Genomic DNA, 12,678 nt, shown 5'->3' on the forward strand with positions numbered 1-12,678 from the left:
TATTGTTACTGCTGCCACCCACCGACTTTCCCAGCTTAACGTTTTGGCTGCTGGCCTTTTGGGTCAGAAGAAAAAGTAATCGGAAGCACAGCTAACACATTAGTTCTTTGGCATTATCATGTGGGAAGCACAGCTCGGGGAAGGGGCTCTCATGGAGGGTAATCTAATGTTGAAATGCAGTTTTATGGGCAGCTGGAATTATCTTGCAGCCTTGATCTGATCAAGCTAATTCTTTTCTTGGGTTTGTACGGATGAATTATGCTTCCATTTATTGCTTCCCAGCACCAAAGCTTTGACCAGCTTCTGTTTAGGTTTACTCACCTAGTGTGTTGATGAGTTTTAATGATAGAGGATATATTGATTTTAGCTGCAGTATGACTTTGTTTTGTGATTTGTTTTCATAGGTGTCCACAATCATGTCTGCAAGTACCACCACACTCCGGTACCCAGGCTATATGAATAATGATCTAATCGGACTGATTGCTTCCCTTATACCCACTCCAAGGCTTCATTTTCTCATGACTGGCTATACTCCGCTTACGACAGATCAATCAGTACGTGGTGATTCGTTTTATATCTTAAATTATGTTTTGATGTAACAACAATTAATTTGTTTGTCATGAAACATTGTAGTGGTTTGTATCTTCGAGGGCCAATGTGCTCCACTATTCTGAGAAGATCAATGGTTTAGAGTCGTAGAATCATACAGTGTGGAAACAAGCCCTTTGGCCCAACTTGCCCACACAAACCAACGTGTCCCATCTACACTAGTCCCACTTGCCTGCGTTTAGCCCACGACCCTCTAAACCTGTCCTGTCTAATTGCATCTTAAACATAGCGTTAATCCCTGTCTCAACTACCTCCTCCAGAAGCTTGTTCCATACACCTACCTTTTGTGTGAAAAGGTGACCCCTCAGATTCCTATAAAATCTTTCCCCCTTCATCTTAAACCGATGAGAACATGCAAACTCCACACAGACAGCACCTGAGGTTAGGATCGACCTTGAATCACTAGTGCTGCGAGGCATCTGTTTTACCAGCTGTGCCACTGAGCTGGACTATTTCTGTGCTCATCCTACTTCTGATTAAAATGGTGGTCTGAGGGGCTTGTGCATGCATTTATATAGGTTATGTTCAAGCAATCCTGATAGCAAATGGTAACCGTGTAAGTTATGACAATATCAGACTAGTGAATGGTCCTCCCATAAGGTAGGGTGCAGTACTGATCTTCCAACCTATCTCATTGTGGACCTTGGAAATTTCATTGTAATAACACCTTAATGCATGTACTCTGGTATTTGTGTTGCCTGTTGTCCTTGTTTATGTCTTGCTAGTACTAATATGACTTGATCAGATAGTGCGCAAACATAGCATTCCACTGTATCTCAATATACAGTGTCCTCCATAATACATAGATAATAATAATAATAATAATCTTTATTTATATAGCACTTTTCAACAAAACCAGTATTTGAACCAAAGTGCTTTACAGAGATTGATTAAATTAATTGAACAGATCAAATGTCAATATATCCATACAAAACAAAAAAGAGAAAAAAGAAAAAAGACACAGAACAGTACACTATAGAAATCAACATGAAACGTCCCCCCACAGCAGAATTCACTGTGAGGGAAGGCACTAAAAATATCCAGTTCTCCCCCTCATAGTCCACCCGAGATACATAGAAAATAGGTGCAGGAGTAGGCCATTCGGCCCTTCGAGCCTGCACCGCCATTCAATATGATCATGGCTGATCATCCAACTCAGTATCCCATACCTGCCTTCTCTCCATACCTCCTGATCCCTTTAGCCACAAGGGCCACAGCTAACTCCCTCTTAAATATAGCCAATGAACTGGCCTCAACATAGAAACATAGAAATTAAGTACAGGAGTAGGCCATTCGGCCCTTCGAGCCTGCACCGCCATTCAATATGATCATGGCTGATCATCCAACTCAGTATCCCGTACCTGCCTTCTCTCCATACCCCCTGATCCCCTTAGCCACAAGGGCCACATCTAACTCCCTCTTAAATATAGCCAATTAACTGGCCTCAACTACCCTCTGTGGCAGAGAGTTCCAGAGATTCACCACTCTCTGTGTGAAAAAATAAAGTTTGAAGGGGGCACCCGGATTTGAACCGGGGACCTCTTGATCTGCAGTCAAATGCTCTACCACTGAGCTATACCCCCCAGATAAAATATTGATGGCCTCAACTACCCTCTGTGGCAGAGAGTTCCAGAGATTCGCCACTCTCTGTGTGAAAAATGTTTTTCTCATCTCGGTCTTAAAGGATTTCCCCCTTATCCTTAAACTGTGACCCCTTGTTCTGGACTTCCCCAACATCGGGAACAATCTTCCTGCATCTAGCCTGTCCAACCCCTTAAGAATTTTGTAAGTTTCTATAAGATCCCCCCTCAATCTCCTAAATTCTAACGAGTATAAACCGAGTCTATCCAGTCTTTCTTCATATGAAAGTCCTGACATCCCAGGAATCGGTCTGGTGAACCTTTGCACTCCCTCTATGGCAATAATGTCCTTCCTCAGATTTGGAGACCAAAACTGTACGCAATACTCCAGGTGTGGTCTCACCAAGACCCTGTACAACTGCAGTAGAACCTCCCTGCTCCTATACTCAAATCCTTTTGCTATGAATGCTAACATACCATTCGCTTTCTTCACTGCCTGCTGCACCTGCATGCCTACTTTCAATGACTGGTGTACCATGACACCCAGGTCTCGTTGCATCTCCCCTTTTCCTAATAATGTTTGGGATAAAGACCCATCATTTATTTATTTGCCCCTATACTCCACAATTTGAGATTTGTAATTGAAAATATCACATGTGGTTTAAGTGCACATTGTCAGATTTTAATAAAGGCCATTTTTATACATTTTGGTTTCACCATATAGAAATTACAGCAGTGTTTATACATAGTCCCCCCATTTCAGGGCACCATAATGTTTGGGACACAGCAATGGCATGTAAATGAAAGTAGTCATGTTTAGTATTTTGTTGCATATCCTTTGCATGCAATGACTGCTTGAAGTCTGCGATACATGGACATCACCAGTTGCTGGGTGTCTTCTCTGGTGATGCTCTGCCAGGCCTGTATTGCAGACATCTTTAGCTTATGCTTGTTTTGGGGGCTAGTACCCTTCAGTTTTCTCTTCAGCATATAAAAGGCATGCTCAATTGGGTTCAGATCGGGTGATTGACGGCCACTCAAGAATTGACCATTTTTTAGCTTTGAAAAATTCCTTTGATACTTTAACAGTATGTTTGGGATCATTGTCTTGCTGTAGAATGAACCGCCGCCCAATGAGTTTTGAGGCATTTGTTTGAACATGAGCAGATAGGATGTGTCTATACACTTCAGAATTCATTATGCTACTACCATCAGCAGTTGTATCATCAATGAAGATAAGTGAGCCAGTACCTTCAGCAGCCAGTTTTCCCAGGCCATAACACCCCCACCACCGTGTTTCACAGATGAGGTGTTATGCTTTGGATCTTGGGCAGTTCCTTCTCTCCTCCATACTTCATTCTTGCCATCTCTCTGATAAGTTAATCTTCGTCTCATCTGTCCACAAGACCTTTTTCCAGAACTGTAGTTGCTCTTTTAAGTACTTCTTGGCAAACTGTAACCTGGCCACCCTATTTTTTCGGCTAACCAGTGGTTTCATCTTGCAGTGTAACCTCTATTTCTGTTCACGAAGTCTTCTGCGGACAGTGGTCATTGATAAATCCACACGTGACTCCTGAAGAGTGGTTCTGATCTGTCGGACAGGTGTTTAGGGATTTTTCTTAATTATATAGAGAATTAATCTGTCATTAGCTGTGGAGGTCTTCCTTGGCCTGCCAGTCCCTTTGCGATTAGTGAGCTCACCAGTGCTCTCTTTCTTCTTAATGATGTTTCAAACAGTTGATTTTGGTAAGCCTAAGGTTTGCTTGATGTCTCTAACAGTTGTATTCTTGTTTCTCAGTCTTATAATGGGTTATTTGACTTTCAGTGGTACAACTTTGGTCCTCATGTTGATAAACAGTAATAAAAGTTTCCAAATGTGATGGAAAGACTGAAGGAAAGACTCGGTGCTGAGAGCTCTCTACCTGCTTTAAGGAGGCATTTAAACACACCTGGGCAATTACAAACACCTGTGAAGCCTTGTGTCCCAAACATTATGGTGCCCTGAAATGGGGGGACTATGTATAAACTCAGCTGTAATTTCTACATGGTGAAACCAAAATGTATAAAAATGGTCTTTTAATAAAATCTGACAATATGCATTTTAACCATGTGATTTTTTTACTATTACAAATCTCAAATTGTGGCGCACAGAGGCAAATAAATAAATGATGGGTCTTTGTCCCAAACATTATGGAGGGCACTGTACATGACAATGATAAACCATCAAAAACCAATACCAGATACGTTTGCCTTATTTAATGAGAATCTAGTTAGTTTTGGCTCTAATTCTGTTCACTGATTCTATGCTACTTTTGTTCAAAGGGAGGGATAGATAATTACAACTCTCTAATTTTTAAAACTAACGCATCTTTTGTCCTCAGGTTTACAACTCTCTAATTTTTAAAACTGGCAAGTATACGTAAAACTACAGTCCTGGATGTGATGCGAAGACTGTTGCAACCAAAGAATGTGATGGTGTCCACTGGCAGAGACAGGCAAACTAACCACTGTTACATTGCCATCCTCAACATTATCCAAGGAGAAGTGGACCCTACTCAGGTAAGAATATAGATTTAGGTTAGAACCACATTAAGGAAAGGATGAGTATGGATACTCTCCACATCCATAAAGGCAACACTCAACCTCCTCTTGGCAAATGACTGAAATATCAGTGGGGGTACACTTTGAGAGCTGTGACCATAATTCTATTAATTTAAAAATAGTTGTGGAAAGAGGGTGCACTAATATATTAAATCTAAATTGGTGAAAGGCTGATTTTGATGGTATTAGACAGGAACTTGATTGATTGAGAAAGGCTGTTACCAGGTAAATGAAAGTAGGATCAGTTACTGAAATGTGCAAAGAAATGGCAGATACAGTTTACTCCAAGCAAGGTCTGATGAAGGGTCTCAATTTGAAACATCACCTATTCCTTTTCTCCAGAGACGCAGCCTAACTGCCAGCATTTTGTGTGTATCATCATTTTTTGCAAGCAAGTTGGTTGAATGTAAAAGAAAAGAATACAGATAATGGCAACACCTTTAATAACATTGACGTGCAGGGATCTCTGGACCCAAATTTGTAACCCCCGCATCAAAAGTGGCACCATGAGAGGCTAGAGTGGTAAAGAAGGCATTGGTATGCTTGCCTTCATCGGTTAACAGATGACATGAAGACTGGTAGAGTTATTGAAGGTGTGAAAGCTAGTTGTGAGATATTGATGGCGATGACATGGGCTGAAAATGGCAGATAGTGTTTAATACAAATTAATATGGTTATGCAATTTGGGAGCACTAATGAGGTTAGGACACATACCATTAATAGATCTTGTGGGTACTGAGGAACACGGAGACCTGAGAGTGGCAATGCAGGTGAGCGATGTCAATAGGAATGCATATGGGATACTGCCCTTCATCAGTCAGGGCATTATATATGTCAGGAGGTGATGCTCTGATTTTACATCCAGTACTCCAGCTGAGATCTGATTAGTTCTGATCACCACACTATAGGAGGGTGCAGAGGAGATTCACCGGGATGTTACCTGGGGTAGTCGATCAGGGTGGAGGTCAGTGCACCTTTTAGTGCTGACCGATTGCTGGGCTGTCAGAGTGGCGATACTGGTTCACAATTAGGAACAGTTTCAAGGTCGGGGGGGTGCTGCAAGCCGGCAGCCCTGCCAGCAACGTGTTGGTTTTTTCAACGTTTTTTATTTTTTAGTGTGTCCTAATGTGTGTTTTTGGTGTCTCTCTGTGTGTCTTGTGTGGGGGGGGGTAAGGGGGAAACCATTTCCATGTCGCCTCCCCCGTGGCCTAACATCGAGGATCAGTGCGGCCTTTCCCGGAGACATGCCCGTGGCTTCAGCGTCGAGGAGCGGGACTCTCGTCGAGGAGTGGGCGAGCCCTCACCGGGGCTTGCCAGAGGGGAGCGCTCCGTTTACTGGCCCGTGGCAGCCTGAAGCCGTGGTCTGCGGAGCTCCAGCTGGCGGGCCGTCCGCAGCCTGGGATCCCTCGTTGGGGACCCGGGAGGAGAAGAAGCTCCGACCGCCGGCCCGCGGCCAACTTCTACCGCGAGCGCGGCGGGGACTTACCATCAGCAGCGGGGTCCCTCGCCGGGGATCCCTGGAGAGGAGCTCTGACCACCGGCCATGCGGTCTGCGGTGCTTCTGGCTGCGGCACGGCGGGGACTTTAAATCTTCGACCGCTAGCCTGCGGCCTACACCAACCTGAAGCCGCTGTCTCCGGTGGGGAAGCACCGATTCAGGCCTTACCTGGACTTTACCTGGACTTTAACTTGTCTAAACCTCTGGACGCCCGCAGCGGCGGCTGCGGAGGGTTGAGGTCGCGACTACGGGGGGAAATGGAGGAGGACTGGACACATTTGATGCCTTCCACCACAGTGATGAATGCTGTGGTGGATGTTTGTGTTAAATGTTTTATTGTGTTTTTGTGTGTTTTTTTTTATTGTACTGCTGTTGGCAAATTCATTTCACTTGCACTTTATGTGCAAGTGACGAATACAACTGATATTGATATTGAGGTAGTGGTGATCAATTAGTTTCCTTATATGTAGAGGTAAAAACATCTGTAGAAAAGAGTAGGAATTTTTTCTGATGCCTAGGCAATAATCATCAACTAACAGCAACAAGATGTTTCTCATCGTCTCGTGTCTGGTATTTACTGCCCTGTAATTGCTTGTCACTAAGTAAGAGCAATCCAAAGAAAAGGGCGTAAGAAAGAACTGCAGATACTGGTTTAAATTGAAGGAGGACACAAAATGCTCAGCGGGTGAGCCAGCATCTCTGGAGAGAAGGAATGGGCGAAGATTTGAGTCGAGACCCTTCTTCAACAGATGCAAAAGGATGACACGAAGCTAGGGGGCAGTGTTAGCTGTGAGGAGGATGCTAGGAGGCTGCAAGGTGACTTGGATAGGCTGGGTGAGTGGACAAATGCATGGCAGATGCAGTATAATGTGGATAAATGTGAGGTTATCCACCGGTGGCAAAAACAGGAAAGTAGATTATTATCTGAATGGTGGCCGATTAGGAAAAGGGGAGATGCAACGAGACGTGGGTGTCATGGTACACCAGTCATTGAAAGTAGGCATGCAGGTTCAGCAGGCAGTGAAGAAAGCAAATGGTATGTTAACATTCATAGCAAAAGGATTTGAGTATAAGAGCAGGGAGGTTCTACTGCAGTTGTACAGGGTCTTGGTGAGACCACACCTGGCGTATCGCGTGCAGTTTTGGTCTCCTAATCTGAGGAAAGACATTGATTGGATTCAATTTATTGTCATTGCACTTTTCAGTGCAACAAAATGGTTTAGCCTGCAGTCATAACATAGCATAAATTACAAACACACAACACAGTTTAAAGTCCCAAAGTCATTGTCTCTTCCCTCCTTGCTCTCCCTCTGCGCTGAGGCAATCCAAGCCTCCGATGTTGTGACCCATTCTTGCCATAGAGGGAGTACAGAGAAGGTTCACCAGACTGATTCCTGGGATGGCAAGACTTTCATATGAAGAAAGACTGGATAGACTCGGCTTGTACACACTAGAATTTAGAAGATTGAGGAGGGATCTTATAGAAACGTACAAAATTCATAAGGGGTTGGACAGGCTAGATGCAGGAAGATTATTCCCGATGTTGGGGAAGTCCAGAACTAGGGGTCACAGTTTAAGGATAAGGGGGAAGTCTTTTAGGACCGAGATGAGAAAATAATTTTTTACAGAGAGTGGTGAATCTGTGGAATTCTCTGCCACAGAAGGTAGTTGAGGCCAGTTCATTGGCTATATTTAAGAGGGAGTTAGATGTGGCCCTTGTGGCTAAAGGGATCAGGGGATATGGAGAGAAGGCAGGGATGGAATACTGAGTTGGATGATCAGCCATGATCATATTGAATGGCGGTGCAGGCTCGAAGGGCCGAATGACCTACTCCTGCACCTATTTTCTATGTTTCTATGTTTTCACTCTAAGCCACGTTCTTTATATAGGTCCATAAAAGTCTGCAAAGAATACGAGAGCGTAAATTGGCCAACTTCATACCGTGGGGCCCAGCCAGTATTCAGGTGGCATTGTCACGGAAGTCTCCATACCTGCCATCAGCTCACCGTGTCAGTGGGCTTATGATGGCCAATCATACCAGCATCTCCTCAGTAAGTATCAATATCTTTGTGGTTGACACGTGACAGTTCTAATAGTTTGACTCTTATTGTCTGGCAATGAGTGTTTATATTTATGTGATTAAATTGTTGATGTGCAGTGAAAAGTGAAATAAATGATTGAGTGTAAAGAACACTTTATAAACAAATTCTGTTCAACAAGATTGTAGCTGTTGCACCCACTGGTGCATTGGCTGAACTCACTGGTCACTTGCTGTTGGCAGAGCACCATTCCTTGCAGTGTGATGCCAACAAATCAGCCATTCTGGCTTGCTTGACTCGGAATGGCCTTGAAACCTTTGAGGCCCCATCCCCATCATGTATGTATACATTCAAAACAATGTTGACAAGAGTTCTAATCCTGCTGCCTCGAATGAGGGATTTGGTCGTGTTGCTCTTTTCTGGGTATGTCTGTTTCAAGAGACCATGAATGGATTGGATGTACATTCCAGCCAACAAGATTAGAACTGTTGACAAAAGTTTTGGTTGAATGTTATAAAGCACCATATGAAACCTGCCCTGTATAAAATATTCAGTGTGAAAACACTGATTCATAGTAAACCGGTCAAAGAATATTGAACATCCGAGAATTTAAAAAAGGAGTTTGACATTAAAGGGTTCCATACTAAAAAAAAGTGAAACCATTCTGCACTGTGTAACATGTAACATGTGTTTGATTTTATGGGATTATTAAGGGTTTTTTTTCTCTTCATCCCACAGTTGTTTGAAAGAACCAGCAGACAGTATGATAAACTGAGAAAAAGAGAAGCATTCTTAGAACAATTTCGCAAAGAGGACATATTTAAGGAGAGTTTTGATGAACTGGATAATTCCCGGGAGATTGTTCAGCAGTTAATTGATGAATATCACGCAGCAACTCGCCCCGACTACATTTCCTGGGGTACACAGCAGCAGTGACCCAGACTGCTGCTTGCTGAGGGTTTACCGCTGCACATTACATCATTATATGCTGATAAGTCGACTCTATTAACATTTCTGTTTATCCTTTGTGAAGTGACTAACTGGAATATGGTGAATATGCAAGATAGCCAGGCTTAGACCTGCAGGCTCCTGTGCGAAATGAACATCTTTGCTGAATATCTCCGCCCTGTTCCTTCCCTAGACATGTTTTAAGGAAGATTCCAGGTGACAACTAGTGATGGAAACATTGATCAGAAGGTTTAGTTGTATGACTGTTCGTTCAGGTCAGTGATTCACCAACATAACTGCACATTTGATTGTCATGTTGGTGTGAGCCTGGAGTCGCCCCAGTGAGTTAGTATACAGTGTGCAGTCAAACCCTTGTGGTAACAGGTCATTGACTATTCCCACAGTTCGGGAAATACTTCCACTCACAACTGTTTATTGTAAAATGAAGCATTTTTGGTAAAAGTCTTTCCCCTTAGACTTTTAATCCACAATTGGATAGTTTAATTTGTAAATGTACCATTTATTTTAATATGGGATTAGTTTTATAAATGTTGTGCAGTAGTAGTATCTGGTCTTGTACTGGTGGGTGAGCAAGGCATCCATTGACTGCTATTGTAACTATTTGCCTGCTTGATCACTCGATCAGTAGATGTTGCTTCTCCTGCCATGTCCAACACCTGTCTGCTCACTTAACCAAGCACTCAGATTAGTAAATTCTTCAGGAAATTACAATTCTGCTCATTTAGGCTAACATTGGCTAGTGTTTTACTTTGGTCACCATTTTTTGGGTTTCCGGGTAGTGCTAAAATGTCTTCATCACGACACCTACTAATGAAGGCAATTTTAAAGATGATTGGAAAAAAGTTTCAGAAATGTTTAGCTTGTGCTTTCAGTATTGTGTAGTAGCTGGGGACGTGATCTGAAGGTTGTAGAATGCACCATTAACAGACCTGTTTAACAGTTGCTAATAAAATAGTTTTTTTATTGAACGGTAGTTTTTGCATATCCTATAAAATGCACATTATTGTTGTGAATTTCAGTTAGTATCTCACAATTTGTTAATGCTTATTTGATTTCATCTTTGTCCAGCAGCAATAAATGAAAGTTTACTTAAAGGACAGTTAATGTAACTGATTAATGTTTAGTAATGTCTTAGCACCATAGTGTACAGTGAGTTAGCACCATAGTGTACCAGTGAGTTAGCACCATAGTGTACAGTGAGTTAGCATCATAGTGTACAGTGAGTTAGCACCATAGTGTACAGTGAGTTAGCACCATAGTGTACAGTGAGTTAGCATCATAGTGTACAGTGAGTTAGCAGTGACCAGTGAGTTAGCACCATAGTGTACCAGTGAGTTAGCACCATAGTGTACCAGTGAGTTAGCACCATAGTGTACAGTGAGTTAGCACCATAGTGTACCAGTGAGTTAGCATCATAGTGTACAGTGAGTTAGCATCATAGTGTACAGTGAGTTAGCACCATAGTGTACCAGTGAGTTAGCACCATAGTGTACAGTGAGTTAGCATCATAGTGTACCAGTGAGTTAGCACCATAGTGTACAGTGAGTTAGCACCATAGTGTACAGTGAGTTAGCATCATAGTGTACCAGTGAGTTAGCATCATAGTGTACAGTGAGTTAGCATCATAGTGTACAGTGAGTTAGCATCATAGTGTACAGTGAGTTAGCATCATAGTGTACCAGTGAGTTAGCATCATAGTGTACAGTGAGTTAGTTAGTGGGCAATTAGCAGGTGAGTTATACATGAGGGCAAATTGCTGAATCTGGGAGGCAGCTCCACAATTGTCGGCGCGTACCAGCTTTCCAGTCTTGAGGGTGGATACAGCAGGAGTGCAGGCCGCATGCTCTGCTCTCTGACATCCTATACACACCAGCTATCTCCAGCCTCATCCAGACCACCTGACTCAGCACTTTGCAGGGATAGATGAGACTTGGAAAGTGATCTGGTTCTGTACAAACAGAAATAGTGAATAGTGTGTAGAAGGGTTTTCGGCCAGAAACGTTGCCTATTTCCTTCGCTCCATAGATGCTGCTGCACCCGCTGAGTTTCTCCAGCAGTTTTGTATACCTAGTGGATTGGACTGTTCCTCTGTAAATTGCCCAACATGATATTGGGGAATTGCTGTGTACCTTTGATTTTCCAGAATCTGCAGTTCCTTCTTGAACAACATGATATTGGGGAATTGCTGTCCTACCTGAGTGGGCTTGTTGCCATAATCTAGATTTCTTCTATGACTCTAAATCATCTGACTTGAACACTGCTTCATATCCCTGGGTTGTTAGTTGCCCAAGCGAAACAAGAATGATCCCACTTCTGTATGCTATATGCTAGGGACAATTTACAGTAGGCAGATAACCTACAAACCTTTATCACTTAGGAATGTGGGAAGAAACCAATGCACCCAGATAAAACCTACACGATCACAGAATGTGCAAACTCCACACAGACAGCACTGATCAAATCTGATCTCTGGAACTATGAGGCAGCAGCTCTACTACTGCACCTGTGTTTCTCAGGTAAAGCAACCTTACCCTTACATCACCTTGTAGAAACTTACAAAATTCTTAAGGGATTGGACAGGCTAGATGCAGGAAGATTGTTCCCGATGTTGGGGAAGTCCAGGACAAGGGGTCACAGTTTAAAGATAAGGGGGAAATCTTTTAGGACCGGGATGAGAAAAACATTTTTCACACAGAGAGTGGTGAATCTGTAGAATTCTCTGCCACAGAAGGTAGTTGATGCTTCAGTAGTAGTTCATTGGCTATATTTAAGAGGGAGTTAGATGTGGCTAAAGTGAAAGTGATCACGGGGTATGGAGAGAAGGCAGGTACAGGAAACAGTATGATGATCAGCCATGATTGTATTGAATGGCGGTGCAGGCTCGAAGGGCCGAATGGCCTACTCCTGCACCTATTTTCGATGTTTCTATCATATTTTCTAGGGACTGTGCATTGAGCAGGAGGATAGCTGTGAGGGAGGGTGGGGTTGTATGATGCTTGATGACCACTCACCTGCCCTTGCCATGGCTTACTGCATCTATATTCTGGGGTTATTAAAAACTTATCAGGTCCATCACACGAGTAGGAGTGGTTGACAAATAGATTAGTGATTTGTGACCGTCCCAACTGTCTTGCCTCTGACCTTCCAAACTTTTCCACCATTAAATCGGCATGTCAGAATATGGGCAAGTAGTGGAACTCCACCAGTCAGCGCTGTGGGTGCATCTTCAACAGAATGACAGATAGCTCAATATTCTTCAGGAATAAGAATTGAATTCTAGCCTTGCCACAGATGTACACATTTCAAAAATAAATTTAATAATAATTAGATTCTGAATTTAAAAAGTTGCAAAAAATGAATGTAAATAATATGTCAATACTT

General features: G+C 42.9%; 1 protein-coding gene and 1 non-coding gene across 2 annotated transcripts in view; one reads left to right on the forward strand and one right to left on the reverse strand.

Annotated features, from left to right (window-relative positions):
* The window catches only part of tubg1 (tubulin, gamma 1), a 30,673-nt gene extending 20,405 nt beyond the window's left edge, over window positions 1-10,268 (forward strand). The window contains exons 8-11 of the mRNA XM_055656739.1: window positions 405-555; window positions 4,597-4,748; window positions 8,179-8,340; window positions 9,067-10,268. Of these exons, the coding sequence (XP_055512714.1) occupies window positions 405-555; window positions 4,597-4,748; window positions 8,179-8,340; window positions 9,067-9,264 (663 nt within the window). The 3' untranslated portion in view covers window positions 9,265-10,268. The remainder of the gene's footprint in view (window positions 1-404; window positions 556-4,596; window positions 4,749-8,178; window positions 8,341-9,066) is intronic.
* Window positions 2,121-2,192, reverse strand: trnac-gca (transfer RNA cysteine (anticodon GCA)). The gene has a single exon. It is a non-coding gene; the product is annotated as a tRNA-Cys (tRNA).
* Window positions 10,269-12,678: the final 2,410 nt, after the last annotated feature.

The sequence above is a fragment of the Leucoraja erinacea genome, chromosome 27 (assembly GCF_028641065.1).
Source record: "Leucoraja erinacea ecotype New England chromosome 27, Leri_hhj_1, whole genome shotgun sequence".
NCBI lineage: Eukaryota > Metazoa > Chordata > Chondrichthyes > Rajiformes > Rajidae > Leucoraja > Leucoraja erinaceus.